This window comes from Eubalaena glacialis, chromosome 8 (assembly GCF_028564815.1).
Source record: "Eubalaena glacialis isolate mEubGla1 chromosome 8, mEubGla1.1.hap2.+ XY, whole genome shotgun sequence".
Classification (NCBI taxonomy): domain Eukaryota; kingdom Metazoa; phylum Chordata; class Mammalia; order Artiodactyla; family Balaenidae; genus Eubalaena; species Eubalaena glacialis.
The window spans coordinates 113,832,018-113,846,504 of record NC_083723.1 but is presented as its reverse complement, the minus strand read 5'-3'; the positions used below and the strand labels follow the sequence as shown (position 1 = coordinate 113,846,504).

General features: G+C 43.9%; 2 protein-coding genes across 13 annotated transcripts in view; one reads left to right on the top strand and one right to left on the bottom strand.

Moving 5' to 3' along the window:
* Positions 1 to 2,764: 2,764 nt before the first annotated feature.
* Positions 2,765 to 7,389, bottom strand: TMEM213 (transmembrane protein 213). Of its 3 annotated transcripts, XM_061198789.1 has the most exons (4): positions 7,151 to 7,389; positions 5,967 to 6,125; positions 3,889 to 3,960; positions 2,765 to 3,041 (listed from the first exon to the last, which is right to left on the bottom strand). In XM_061198789.1, exons 1-4 carry the CDS (start codon positions 7,293 to 7,295, stop codon positions 2,872 to 2,874), a joined length of 546 nt encoding a protein of 181 aa, XP_061054772.1. In that variant the 5' UTR covers positions 7,296 to 7,389; the 3' UTR covers positions 2,765 to 2,871. The 3 variants fall into 3 exon arrangements, with proteins under 3 accessions (XP_061054772.1, XP_061054774.1, XP_061054773.1); XM_061198791.1 differs by lacking the exon at positions 5,967 to 6,125 and having other exon boundaries at positions 3,889 to 3,957; positions 7,151 to 7,383; XM_061198790.1 differs by lacking the exon at positions 5,967 to 6,125 and having other exon boundaries at positions 7,151 to 7,376.
* Positions 7,007 to 14,487, top strand: part of ATP6V0A4 (ATPase H+ transporting V0 subunit a4) — a 72,792-nt gene continuing 65,311 nt past the window's right edge. For 5 of the 10 annotated variants that reach the window (XM_061198780.1, XM_061198781.1, XM_061198782.1 and 2 more), the window contains exon 1: positions 7,007 to 7,347. The gene's annotated coding sequence lies outside the window, so the exon portion shown is untranslated. Of the gene's footprint in view, positions 7,348 to 7,581; positions 7,884 to 14,487 lie in introns of those variants that run through there. The other 5 variants (XM_061198784.1, XM_061198783.1, XM_061198777.1 and 2 more) reach the window with 2 other exon arrangements.

Below are 14,487 nucleotides of genomic sequence, written 5' to 3'. Positions count from 1 at the left end.
CTCTAAGTTTAAAAATATGCCTACATATATTTTTGTGGAAAAGAGGCCCAAGTTACCCTAAGACTTATTTTTAATTAATCTTGCATGGCATAACGTTTCTATACATAAAAGAAAATTATATATTTGGTTTATTTGTCCTTGGGTATCATGCGTCTAAAAACGAATAGATTTAAATATGATGATTTTAAAAGCCAGATAATTGTGTCACACCTTAATGTTTAAATATTCTATTTCTGTGTAGGGCATTTTGAGATATTTAGAAATGCCCCAAACTGGATGTGCCCTGTGTCACACAGTCTGTAATGGTGCTAAGGACAGCATTGGTTACTGAGGGCAAAGTTTTTAAATGAAAAGTACATCTACTGTTAGGCAGGTCCTGCTGCCTTATCCCAGGAAGCTCTTAGATAGATGTTAATCCTCAGTTTTCCCCCTCAGGTTTTCCTTTTTAATTTACTGACAAATCTTTGCTTTGCTAGAATAAAGAGATTCCATGTTGAGGGTGGATCCAAGAGACAGCATCTGGATAGCATAACCATCAAATTATATAACCATCTTTCTTTCCAGTCTCAAAGAAAAAAGTGGTTGTTTGGATTTGATCTATCCTTCCTATTGTGAAAGAAAAGCAATTCACAAAATGCCTAAATTTTATTGTGACAGTGGCAGCAACTACACACAATTCATTTCAGTGTAGTCGAAGAATCTACACGTTGTCCCAGGCGCCAGCTGGTGCTCTGACTGTCCGTTCTTTAAGGCAGCAAATGCAATCTTGCCACGGAGGTCCACAAACGTGTAAAAGAGATTAGACCCCTGCTGCTCTGGTTGCAAGGAAGGGCCTCATGCCCACCCACTTTCATGCAGCACTTTGAATAGCTCCCTGAGCTTTTGGAACCTAGTTTGCAACCATGTATTCGGTCCAGTTCTTACATTTTCCACTTAGAGAGTTGAAGCTCAGCAAGGCAACATGAGTCAATTCTATTCACATTCGTTAGAAATAAATCTTAATTTCCCTTCTTTTTTTTTTTTCTTTTGTGAGCCCGTGCTCTTATCACTATTGCACACTGATTTATTTCAAAAATGTTCACAGATATTAAATCCAAGTGAGCTCCACACTGAATCTTTTCATCTCGAAGGAATTAAACCATTCATGTATTGTAGAAACTCTTTCCTTCAATTTCTAAAAAAGTGGAACACACATCCACGTGTATGTCCATGACATCGCTCGGGGCTTACATAGACACTTGTGTCCACATGATTAACCCTTAGGAACAATAAATCCATCCCGTTTCACTGATTAAACAACTGAGATTCTGAAACCGTCTGGCTCTTCAGAAGATAGCACAATGTGCCAGGCAATCCTTTAATTCCCATTGTCAGGGAAATTTATTCAGACTTTCTGAAAGAGCAGTCGGTCGGCTTTGGGTCATTTGCCACCTCTAGAAAATGTTTCTTCCTATTTCAGAGGCCTCTGACTTTTCTTTTTTTTTCTGTATTATGATTATTTAGAGTTTATCCATTCGAAACACATATTCGCTCTCAAAGGGCAGACATGTTTTCATAAAGAAAGAGTCAGTGTCCTTCCTTCTCATGAACCCACCCTCCTTTCCTCCCGACTCCCACTGGAAGAGTGCACAGTCATGGGGACACCCTGGTCCTGAGGGATTCCCTGAGCGAGCAGGAACCAAGTAGTTCCTCCAGAGGTCAGTTGTGTCAACCACCTATAGAAAAACAGTGGTTCTGAATGCAGAGCGATGATCATAAATTCATCTAGGGCAAGAACTTATTCATTGGATCATTCATCCGTTCACTGGAAAACGTTATGCCCCAGAGCGTGAAGAGGCCCGTTCACAATGGCTGTGCTCAGGGCAGCACAGAAATGCCCTAAGACCACCAGCTTCTGGTCTCCCAAAGACGAGCAGAGAAGGCTGCAGGCAGAGCAAGCATTAGAGCTGGACTTGGAGGAATGGCCTTCATTCTGGAGGTGGAGGTGGAAGTAGCCACCCTAGAAGAGGGAATGACAGCAGAGAAGTGGAAGACATTGGGATGAGAGGAGTGACCAGCTGGGGGTGCAGATCCTGAAGGCAGTGAGAATGAAATGAAATATTCCTGACATGATGGTCAGACGGTGTAGTGAAGGCCAGAACTAGGGTGCTGGCAGGGAGAATGGGTAGGACAGCCATGGGAGATGCATCAGAGAAAGAACAAGAGCTGGAGAAGCATGGGACATGGGGGTGAGGAAGCTGGGGGTGTCCAAGGTGACGTTCACATTTTGAAATGACAATGACGCCCTTGACTGAAGTAAGGGACAAAGGACAACGCCTTGTTTTTGGTGAGAAGGTTCTGAGTTTTGTTTCGAATGTGTTGACTAAAAGACTGAAGCTTATGTTTCTCGTGTACCACACCCTTGGAAGCCAGAAGAAGGCAATGGTCAAACTACAAGCAATTCCCATGGGGGCCATCTTGAGAAAGGAGATGATCAGGGAGATATCAGATTATAAAGGGCCCAAGTGCTTTTTGAAATTAGGTGTTACGGCAGCAGCACTGGTCTTGTCTTCCTTGGATCCCCATTTCCTTCTTCTTTCCCTTTTAAAATTAACTGAAGCTTAAGGGTGAAAAGACTTTGGGAATTCCTTGGAGGTCTAGTGGTTAGGACTCCGAATTTCACTGCCGAGGGCCCGGGTTTGATCCCTCGTTGGGGAACTAAGATCCCACAAGCCGCATGGCACGGCCAAAACAAAAACAAAAACGAAAGCAAAAACAAACAAAAAAGGATTAAAAGACTTTAAAGTAATGGAAATCACATTAGCGCTATCCCTGCCTGCTATTACCTACAATTGGTGGTGATTGACATTCTTGGGACAAAGATTCTAAGTGTCATGCTTGCAAGTCCTTGGGCTCATCTGGAGTTAGCTTCATCAGTTTGTCCACACAGAGCAGGATGAGAGTGAGAAACAAGAGACTCCAACCAACGGCAGCCGCGATCCAGCCGTATTCATCCACTCCGGTGTGGCAACACCGGGCTGCTTGTGGGCAGAAGTTGACATCTGGTGGGAAGAGAGAGCAAGAATGACAGCATCACACCAGCCTCCCCTCCCCCGAGCTCTTCTCTAATATTCATAACATTGAGACCAGTAATAATAGAATAGCCACCATTTACTAAAGCACGCCATGTACTAGGCTAAGTGCTCTATGCACATTACCTTATTTATTCCTCACAGAGTGATAGGCACAGTTATTCCTGCTGTTTGACATGAAGAAACTGAGGCTGTCACCTGCACAAGGTCACGAGATGGCAGAACTAGAATTCAAACCCAAGCCTGCAGGAGTCCAAAGTCATGTTCATAACCTCTACATGTTATTGCCTATTACCCTCCTTTGTAAGTGCCCAGAAGTAAACACATTCGGTCATTCAATGAAGGCAGAATCAAGGAGCCAAACTTTGAATAAGGCAAACTTTCTATTAATTAGACACGCATAGCATTGGTTGCTTTATGAAGCAGTAGGCTCCTTGCCACTGGAAGTCTTCAAGTAGAGGATGAACACAAATATGCAAAGGGTACCAAAATGAAGCTCCTGCATTGGGCATAAGTTGGACTGGCTGATGTCTAGGGTCTTTCCACTTCCAAATTTCTATAAGTATTTGAAGTCAGGGGGTTTTTGACTGCTGTCCCAGGGATGGACCATTAAAGCCACCTGCACCGAAGAGTGTGAGCTTAGATGGGGACCAAGCCCAAGAGAGCTTTTTAGACGTGCTCTGCAGACAGTTCTGGGGCTGTGAGCAAACCACACCGGTGCACAGGAGGCCAATGAGCGGAAAGCAAGGAGGCTTAAGTGTCCCTCCCCGCTCCAGGGTGAGCCCTGGGGTTAGGGAGGTTGCCAGGAGAAGCTTACTGGGGCACTGCTCCAGGGTCTCAAGGCCTGGATGGTGGACAGTCAAGGTTGAGTTGCTGCTGCTGCTTGCTTCTGGAAGAAAAGACAGAAGATAGTCTCAGGCACTAGGAGAAACCATTCTCAGGCATAGACTTTGCAATCTTTTTTTGAATCAGTAGTGAGTATTATGAAAGTGTTATAGAAGTTCCAGTAGAGGTACATTGACATTTCATGCAACAAAGCTAACCCTCTGTTATAGCCTGCACTATGTCCCCCAGATTCGTAGGTTGGAGTCCTAACCCATTTTATGGAAATAGGGCTTTAAAAAGGCAATTGAGGTTAAATGGTTAAATTAATCCAATATGACTGGTGTCCTTGTAAGAAGAGGAAGAGACACCAGGGATGTGAACTCATAGAGCAAAGGCCACATGAGGACCCAGCACAGAGGGGACCATCTATAAGCCAAGGAGAGGGGACTGTCTATAAGCCAAGGAGAGGGGCCTCAGGAGAAAACAAACCTGGTGATACCTGGAGCCTCCAGAACTGTGAGAAAAGAAGCTTCTGTTGTCTCAGCCACCCAGGCTGTGGTATTTTGTTGGGTAGCAAACTCACACACTCCCCTTTTCCTATCACTCCCTAGTCCCATTCAGAGATGCTTTATCTTCATATCTCATGTCCCTTCCATCACCAAGGGCCTCTAAACACTCTCTTTTAGCTGCTTTCCATGCAGATAGGTACATCTATAAGCTTTTTTTCTAGTATATATTAACACAATCATTTAAAAATCTGGAATGTCTTTTCGTAACTAGCTTCAATTTCCTTCAAAAACTTGAACTAATAACATTGAAGTCTGACCTTGATTCTTTATTTATGATGAGTATTATGTTATTACTCAGACAGAGGGTTTAAAAAAAAATTAAACACCCTACAAGCAAGTTGAGAGGTTTCGAGAATATGCAGCCCTTAGAACTGTCCCTTGATTAGTAAGCAAGGAGCACAATGATAAAAAGCACTTTAGCAGAAATATCAGAGTTTGGGGGGTGGGGAGGGGTTATGGAGATGAACATAAGGATCCCCAAGGGAGAAAAACCATGGCCCATGTGCCCTCTCATCACTGAGAATAAGAAGGTAGATGATTGGACTTCCCTGGTGGTCCAGTGGTTAAGACTCCGCCTTCCAATGCAGGGGGTGCGGGTTTGATCCCTGGTCAGGGAGCTAAGATCCCACATGCCATGGGGTGTGGCCAAAAATTAGAAACAAAAGCAAAAAACAGAAGGTAGGTGGTCTCAGTCTACTCTGTTCAACGCGGTGACCACTAACCATTGTGGCTGTTTAAGTTTATTAAAATTAAATGAAAAATATCAGCCACATGCCAAGTGTTCAATCACCACATGTGACTAGTGGCTACCATATTGGAAGCACAGCATAGATATGGAACATTTCCATCATCAAAAAAGTTCTGTCAGACAATGCTGATCTAGGTAGAGCAAAACCAAGAGACCATTTAAAAGAATCTTTCTGGAAATTATGTTGTTGTTCAATCTGCTTCTTTGGGAATGAAAAAAAAAGTTTGGAAACTCTCCAGGCCCCACTGACTCTAGGTTAACATGTCCTTCAAAATTGCTTGTTGTCACAGAGCAGGACGAGTCAGGAGGAAACTTCTGGCTTAGCCAAAGCCATGAAATTGCTACTCAGACTAATTTTATGCCACGCACCCCCAGCCACTCCAGTGTCCTGCTTAAGTATAGTAATTACCTTGATGCAATCTGATTGTTACTGTAAATTATTTACAGCTAAATGCCTTAGAGCTTGGTCTTTATTTGCTTTGGAAAAATTGATTCCTCAATGTTTTAATTTCCCTTGTTAACCGAAATAACTTCCTTGACCCTGACTTTCATCTCCCCTCTCCCCTAGAATGGAAGTGGTCCCGGTCTAGAGCTAGTGAATGGAAAAAAACCTAGTTAATGGAATACTAATATTGGGTTCAACCATATGAAATTGCCATTTCTGTAGGTCAAAAATTATTCAGTATCAGAAATTTTATATGGTTCAAACTAAATACCGTGTTACAAATTCTTAAGAATTTAAACATCACCCACCTCCCTCATAAGCAAAGCCAGCCAGGGACTGGTCCCACTTGGAGTCACTTCCAAAGTAAAGGCTGCTGGCAAGACCCAACCCTTCAGTGCAGTTATATTTGTCAAGTGTTTGAGGCCCTCTCTTAAGCATGGCCAGGTAAACAGAAAACACTCTTTTATCTGGGGAGGGGTGATTTGGAAAATAAAAGGAATGTGTTAACATTCGTTGAGGGTTTACCATGTGCTATTTCATTAAAAGTTGTTTACATTCAGTAACCTATTTCATCTTTACAACAAACCTATATATCAGCACTATGATTATCTCCATGTTCGAAATGAGGAAACTGGAGCACAGAGAGGGTAAGTAATTTGCTCAAGGTCACACAGCTAGTAAGTTGTGGAAGCCAGAGTTGAGCTGAGGTTCAGTGGCTTGAGAGTCCATGCTCTGAACCTCCATAGGAGAGACCGTGAGGATGGGAGAGATAGATACAGCCTGGAGGGGGGGCGGCGAGGATTGGTTTCAAGAGAGGGAGAATCTGTCTGTCAGAGAGGAGGGCAGACTGTTCTGAGGAGCCAGATCAAAGCCAGAGGCAGAAACCAGGAGCATGAGAATGTGACCGAGGTCCCTATGTGCAGAGCCCAGCCTGGGAGAGCAAGACAGGGGAGGCCACCTAACATCCCCCTTTAGCCTCCACAAGAAAATCGGGACGCAACCCAACATCTCCTGAGCCGGGCAAGGTGGGAGAAGGTTAAACAGCATACGGCAGCTTTGTGTGTTGAGGTTTTGTGAAAGTTGCAAAGGACGCACAGGGTCAAGGGAGGCACAGAGGTCCTTAGGTGAGAGGAGGGCATGCAAAAGCAGGATGACAACCACAAAATATGGGATTGCAACACAGTTATGCTGGCAAGGAGCCATTGAGAAACAGCAACCCAAAGATGTCATTTAGGCCAGTTTGGTCCCCTGATGGGAGAGACTCTGTGGCAAAGGCCAGCAGAGGTGGCTGCTCCCATCCTGGCTGACGCTGGTCTTAACTCCCATCCCACCCTACCCTCTCTTGCCTAATCCTTCAGATGAGAAAGTAGTGTTTCCTCTTTCCTTTGTGCGGGACCAACCCTAGCCAAGGAATCCTTCTCCGACCTCCTCCTTTCCCCCCTCCCCTCCCTTCCTCTTCCCAGCGTGGCGAGAATAAAGCTCACAGTTCTACCTGCCAAGCAAGCCGGGTGGAAAGAGGCAAAGGCCAGGCTGAGGACCAGGGCGGCCCAGGGCGCAGAGCTGAGGTGCTTCATGCTGAGGAGAGAGGCTTCTGTGATCACGGTCCCCGCAGAGGCGAGCTGAGGGCCGCCTGCCATGCGCCCTGTGTGTGGCCCGTCTGGCAGGAACTTGAAAACAACGCTGGCAGAGGTGAATATCTGTTCTGTGTTAGGGGGAAAGAGAGGGGGTGGAGCAAAGGGAACTTGGGCTGTCACACCTGGCTCTCACCTCTCCAGGAGGGAAGCTGGGGGAGGAATGGACGGTGACTTATTTGGTTCTTCCTTAGCTCACATTTTGTCCCTGCTGAGAAAAAAGGGGACAGGGGAGGAGATCTGTGTCGTGCTGGTTCCCTGAAGATGAGTTTACTGCCTCTTCCACCTTCAGGCATAGTGCTGGATTCCCTAGTCATCCTGCCCAGTATTTACCGAGCGCCTACTGCATGCACCACCCTCTGCTCAAGTCTGGAAATACCTGCCCTCCAAGTGCTTTATTACAAACACACATCATTAAAGCACAGAGCAGTGTTTCAGGAGTGAAGGACAAAGCACTTTGCTTCTCAGCAGTAAGAGGCCTCACCTCCTGATGGCTGCTTCATGAGGAAGATGGCATTTGGGTTGCGCCTTGAAGGACGGATAGGGTTTTGACAGGCAAAGAGGAGAAAAGGGCATCGTATGCAGAAGGGACAGGTGAGCAAAGGCCCGGAGGTAAGAGGTGCTCAGAAATCCACTGTGACCAGGAGACTGAGCATCCAATGTGCCAGGCTGGGGGTGGAGGGTTTCAAACAGTCAGGAGGCCAGAGGGAGGCTTTCTGAAGATTTTGAATTGAGTAGTAACTTGATTGAAGCTCTGCCTTCAGTCTAAGACATTTGTTGAATGCCAACCACGTATTCAAAAGGCACCATCCCAGGCATTCGAGACTCAAAGATGATTAAGATGTGACCCCTTCTCTTGATTCCTACTCAGTACAGCAGTGAGACCAGGCAGTGAAGAAAGAACTGGGAGGCAATATGGTAGGACTCAGTATGGGTATCTTCCCCGGTGATGGGGATATAAAAGAGGGAGGGGGAAGTGTGCCCGAGAGCAGTGGAGGAGAGATTCACAGAGGAGGTGACCTTTGGGCTGGGTATTGACGTTTGCATATGCAGGTGGGAGGTGATGGGCCTTCTGAGTACAAGGAATAGCAGGAGAATAGCAGCATGTGTGCATGCTGGCCGGCTAGCACGTGTGGATACGTATATTATGTTCCTAAATAAGCTTGGGTCTGGCTAAGAGAGTGAGGGATGAAGTATAGCTCATTCAAAGCTCAGTGGAAGTGTTGCAGGAAGGGGGACCCTTTCCAGGGCCCGAGAGTGGGCTCTTGTCTAACACTCAGAAATGAATTGTCCGAGGAGACACATGTGTTGACAAAGCAAGAGACTTTATTGGGAAGGGGCGCCTGGGGGGAAAGCAGGAGGGTAAGGGAACCCAGGAGAACTGCTCTGCCACGTGACTCACAGTCTCAGCTTTGATGGTAATGGGGTTAGTTTCCGGGTTTTTTCTGGCCAATCATCTTGCTTTGCCCATAGTTGGTCTGACTCAGGGTCCTTCCTGGTGGCGTGCATCTCTCAGCCAAGACGGATTCCAGCGTGAGGGCTTCTGGGAGGGTGGCAGGACATATTTTCTCCTCCCTCCTCCTCTTGGCCCCTCCTGAATTCTTCTGGGTTAGTTTCAGGGATGGTTTCGGTCCACGGTTCCCTAACAGAAGGACGTATAAGCCATGTGTAAGCCCAGAATAAGGATGTCTCATTGTTATACATCAGCCTGGAGGGGGCACTTTTTTCTAATCTGCCCAAATGTACTAATTAATGGTGGACCTTTACTCTTGGATTTGGGGATTGGGGGCAGAAGAGCTTTAAGAAGGCTGATCTTCAGGCAGTGTACAAAGGTCCAGTTTAGGCCTACCACTTGGTTGAATATTCAACGATTACCAAATAGCTGGTGTATCCAGGCCCTTGGTATGGGGGAGGGGGTTTGACATGGGTAAGGCCGCAAAGCCCCTGTCCTCAAGGAGCTCAGGGTCCAGTGAGGAAGATGGACAAATAAGTAATGACAACACAGTGAAATAAGTGTGGTGAGGAGGGGTGGGGACTAGCGGGTCCTGAGAACATTTCACAGTGGAAGTGGCATCTCGACCTGAAATTTGAGAGATGTGTAGTTCGCCAGGCACGGGAGAAGGGACCAGTGTGTGCCTGGTCTCTGAGGCATGACCGTGTGCCCCTTGCTTGGGGAGGAATTACTGTCCTCGGGGCATGGGCTGGGTCATGGTGTGTCTGGTTAGACTAAGAACAGATTGTAAATGGACCTGCATGCCAGACTAAGGAAACTGGACTCTCATCTTATGATTGGGGCGCCCTATAAGGAAATTGTAGATGTGGCCACCTTTGTATTTCAGAAAAATGGAGGAGAGAGGGCAGGTCTGTATTCAGAGAGATTATCGAAGAAGCTGTTGCAGAAATCCCAGACAGACATCAAAAGAGCCCTGAAATAAGCAGCTGGACTGAGGATAGAGGAGGGGGGGGGACAAAATCAAGAGGTATTTAGCAGGCCGAATCAACAGAAAGGAATCCAGGAAAAAAGCATCCAGGATGGAAGCAAGGTTTCCAGCTGGGGTGAATGGGTGGCCATGAGGCCAGTCTGGGCTAGAATCACAGCCTTGCGTTTTATTGGCTGAGGGGCCCTGGGCAGGTTACTTTATACATCCAAGCCTCAGGTTCCTCATCTGAAGAATAATAGGAGGCGCTCCTATCTCAGGAGTTGTTGTGATGACTTAATGAAGTAATCTACGTGAATTGCATTGCCCAGTGTCGGCTGATTGTAAGTACTCAGCCAGTGGTAAACATCATTATAATTGAAGGGTCATTGTAAGTAGAAAGTATGGGAGAAAGGCAGTTTTAAGGAAAAATAATGCTATTTATGTATTCATTTATTTATATCCTTGGTCCAAAGAGGGTTTAAGGAAACTTACATACATTAATTAAGCTAGGTAAAATAAAATAAACAAGAAGAAATGAGGCAAAGAGAAAGTTAGGATAGGAAATATAAGATGATCCATGAGTGAGTTTAGAGCACAAAAATGGCATGCATGTTTTCTAAGCTTTCTGGTAGCCAGCGCGAAGAGGGTCACATGATCACATACATGATTCATGAGCTCACAAGACGAAAACAACAGGGGAAGTACCACTGCTATTCATTAATTCATTATTGAAGTATAGTTGATTTTCAGTGTTTCAGGTGTACAGCAAAGTGATTCAGTTACATGCATATATATATATATATACTCTTTTTCAGATTCTTTTCCATTACAGGTTATTACAAGATATTGAATATAGTTCCTTGTGATATAGTAGGTCCTTGTTGTTTATCTATTTTATATACAGTAGTGTGTATCTGTTAAAAGCACAACTGCTCTTGATACCATTTCCCCTTGGGTGCCCACAGAGATGACATTACTTAATAGGATGAACACTTTCTTTGATTTTTTCTCCTATCTTTTTTTAAAAAAATTAATTAATTTATTTATTTTTGGCTGCACTGGGTCTTTGTTGCTGCGTGCGGGCTTTCTCTATTTGTGGCTAGCAGGGGCTACTCTTTGTTGCAGTGTGCGGGCTTCTCATTGCCATGTCTTGTTGTGGAGCATGGGCTCTAGGCACACGGGCTTCAGTAGTTGTGGTACGTGGGCTCAGTAGCTGTGGCTCATGGGCTCTAGAGCACCAGCTCAGTAGTTGTGGCACACGGGTTTAGTTGCTCCGTGGCATGTGGGATCTTCCCAGACCAGGGATTGAACCCATGTCCCCTGCATTGGCAGGCGGATTCTTAACCACTGCACCACCAGGGAAGTCCCTCTCCTATCTTTTGATCTCTGTTTTCGACATTCTCCTCACAGTACACCCCTCAGTGAGCTTCACAGATTAGGGCTGATTTATCCAAAGGGCAGTGGAGATAACAGCAGTGTGTGTGGTCCCCAGGATTTTCAAGGGCCCCCAAAATGTTTGAGACCTGAAAAGTGTTCTCAGGTCCAAAATATGAACAACAACAGCAACAAAACCTGTGCAATCCAAAAAATTTATTTCGGGACTTCCTTGGCAGTCCAGTGGTTAGGACTCGGCGCTTCCACTGCAGGGGGCATGGGTTCGATCCCTGGTCGGGAACTAAGATAACATAAGCTGTGGCATAGCCAAAAAAAAAGAAAAAAAAAAGGAAAAAAATTTATTTCAAAAGCAAAGTTACACAATTCATTTCAAACATTGAAACAGAAACAATTTAATGTAGGATGTTGGGTGTATTTTAATATGTTTGATGTGAGCAGAGCATGTCCCTCCAAAATAGTGAGGGCCTGGGACATAGATTCGAAACAGCCCTGTGTGGGGTTGTTGTGATGGGGGTTTAAAGAACATGCACCTGTCTAAACTGACAGCATCATATCAAGTCATACAATGGAAAGTAATTCTGGGAAGCAGTGGATGTAAAGGGGACGGGCAATGATCTGTCCTCTCTCTCTCTCTCTCTTTTTTTTTTTTTAAACACATTGTTAGTTGATTGGGGGCTGTTATAGATTAGGTGTTTGCAAGTCAGTTTAAAAGACAAACATTCTCTTATTGACAGATGAAAGGATTTTATTATTCTAAAATAGGATGGACTTGACTGGTCTCTGATCACTCGTTAATTCCCAAAGGAAGGGCCGCGTGGCAACTGTTTTACAGGTGTCACCATTATTAGCTGTCTTTCATTTTAACACGTCTATAACTAGTACCTCCACGCAAGTGGTTACCTCACCTGGTAAGTCTTTCATTTGACATCAGGTTTCCTTTGGAAAGTATACCAGGAAGTTGCATTGCTCAAAGCTAGACATTCTGCAGGAACTTTCTCAAGATTTTTTTTTTTTTTTAATGGTTGAGACAGGTGTTTGGTTACACGTACTTTAAAGTCCAAGTTAAAATGTCTGTGACCAGGCTCCATGTTGAGTTGGGGTGGCCTAGAGCATGGGGTTCCAGGGCCCTCACTGCCTCCAATTTTATCTGTTTTCCCTGATATAATTTCATGTGAAAAAGAGAAGGAGGTGGGCAGAGGGTTTCCTGTGCTAAATGATTGAAAACCAGCATTCTGTGTCCTGGAATGGCCTTTGCCTTCCGGAAGGATATTTTATGTTGAGGGAACTTCCTCTGTGATTCTTTTTATTTATTTTTTTATATTTATTTTATTAAGGTATAATTAATTTCCGTCATACAGCAAAGTGATTCAGATATATATATATACACACAATCTTTTTCATATTCTTTTCCATTATGGTTTATCACAGGATATTGAATATAGTTCCCTGTGCTATACAGTAGGACCTTGTTTATCCATCCTGTATATAATAGTTTGCATCTGCTAATCCCATACTCCCAATCAATCCCTCCCTAACCCCCCTTGTGATTCTGATAGCCTCCGCTAACCGCCTCTCCATCTCTGGGAAGAGACCACTGGCTTTGAACTTGGGACTTTCATTTCCGGTTCATCCACTCTGAGAATCATGGCCCTGACCACGCCTGTGCCTGCTATTCCCTAATTTCTGAGCAGAGATGGGGTCTGCGGCTCTTCCTGCATGCAGCTTTGTCAGGATCCGTTTTCACAAAATAATGTCAGTCTCTAGTGGCTCATGCGACTGGAACATCTAGACCTTCCCCTGAGCAGCACTTAGTTTGTGGAGGAGCTTAACCTCACCCACTGCCACTCAGTTATAGGTGTAGGATTTGGAGAGAATGAGGAGTACCTTGTAAGAAAAATGGAGAACTACGCAGCGTCCAGTTTGAGATCATACCATAGAGCTGATAAAAGGAACAAAGTGACCAAGGCCTGGAGCCCACCATTTGGAACCATTTCTGAGCAGTTCCAGGGTGACTCAGCTTGCCCTTAATCCACAGTTGCACTAGAGGGCAGTGATACGGTGGCCAGGACAGAGGTGGGTTTAATAAAAAAGAATGGAACTTCCGCTTGGCTAAGGCCGTATTCCGCCTCTGCCCTGGATCTCATTATTTCACATCTTCTCAGAGTATATTTCTGAATTTTCAAACATATGGAGGTTTTCTAGTTATCTTTTTGTTATTGATTTCTAGCTTAATTGCATCGTGATCTACAAACACACTTGAATGACTTTTATTTTGTGTATTCTTTAAGAACCATCATATGGTCAAATTTTATAAATGGTTGATGGTGCTTGTAAAGACCGTGTAGTTGTGGGGTTCAGTATTCTACGTAGGTCTATTAGAGTACTAATTGTGTGGTTCATATCTTCTATATTTTTCCTGGTTTTTTTTTTTTTTGTTTAATTCTATTGACTACTGAGACAGATGATTGTGGATTTCTGTCTTTTCCTTGTAGTCTTGTCTATTTTTGCATGAAATATTTGAGGTTGTAATTAGGCTTCATACAAACACAGAATTATGACACCTTCCCAGTGAATTGAACCTCCTTTAAAAAATAATTTTGTAACATCCCTTTTCATCTCTAGTAATGCTTTTTGCCATAATGTTTACTTTGTCTGCTATTACTATAGCTATCCCACTTTTCTTTTGCCTAGTTTTTTTTTTTCAATTGGGATATAGTTGTTTTACAATGTTGTGTTAGTTTCTACTGTACAGCAAAGTGAAGTAGACTTCCCTGGGCTATATAGCAGGTTCTCATTAGTTATCTGTTTTATATATATTAGTGTGTATATGTCAATCCCAGTCTCCCAATTCATCCCACCCTCCGCTTTTGCTTAGTTTTGCATGCTATATCTTTTTCCATCATTTCTTTCAACTTTCCTAAATTTTTATTATGTTTTTAGATATGTACCTTATAAAAACATAGTGTAGGATTTTTAAAAACCGTTTGTAACCATCTTTGTCTTTAATTTGGCCACTGGATCTATTCCCATGGACTGTATTTACTGATTGGTTTAGGTTTTAATCTACCATCTTACCAAGTGCTGTCTAGTTTTCCCATCTCTTATGTTCCTTTTTTTCTTTTTCTTACTAAGTTTGGATTAAGTTTTTTATTATTCAGTTTTTTAGAGGTTACAGCGTGCATTCTGATCTCATCAGAGTCACTATTAATTGATACTTTTACCTTCTTCATAGATAATGCAAAGACTTTGGAGCTTTACTTATCAACCCCTGATTTTTATACCATTATGGTCATGTATTTTTAACTCTATACATACACTTTAACTCTAAGTCATTACTACTATTTTATAAAATAAATTAAATTTATCCCCATATTAGCCAGTTT

Bases quoted from the DNA above. Each gene is read 5' to 3' on its own strand.
- TMEM213 (XM_061198789.1), bottom strand. From the start codon at position 7,295: ATGGCAGGCGGCCCTCAGCTCGCCTCTGCGGGGACCGTGATCACAGAA. The intron at 6,126-7,150 runs GTAGAACTGTGA...ACCCCTCCCCAG, and splicing joins CCACCCGGCTTGCTTGGCAG to ATAAAAGAGTGTTTTCTGTT. The intron at 3,042-3,888 runs GTAAGCTTCTCC...TCTTCCCACCAG, and splicing joins GACCCTGGAGCAGTGCCCCA to ATGTCAACTTCTGCCCACAA.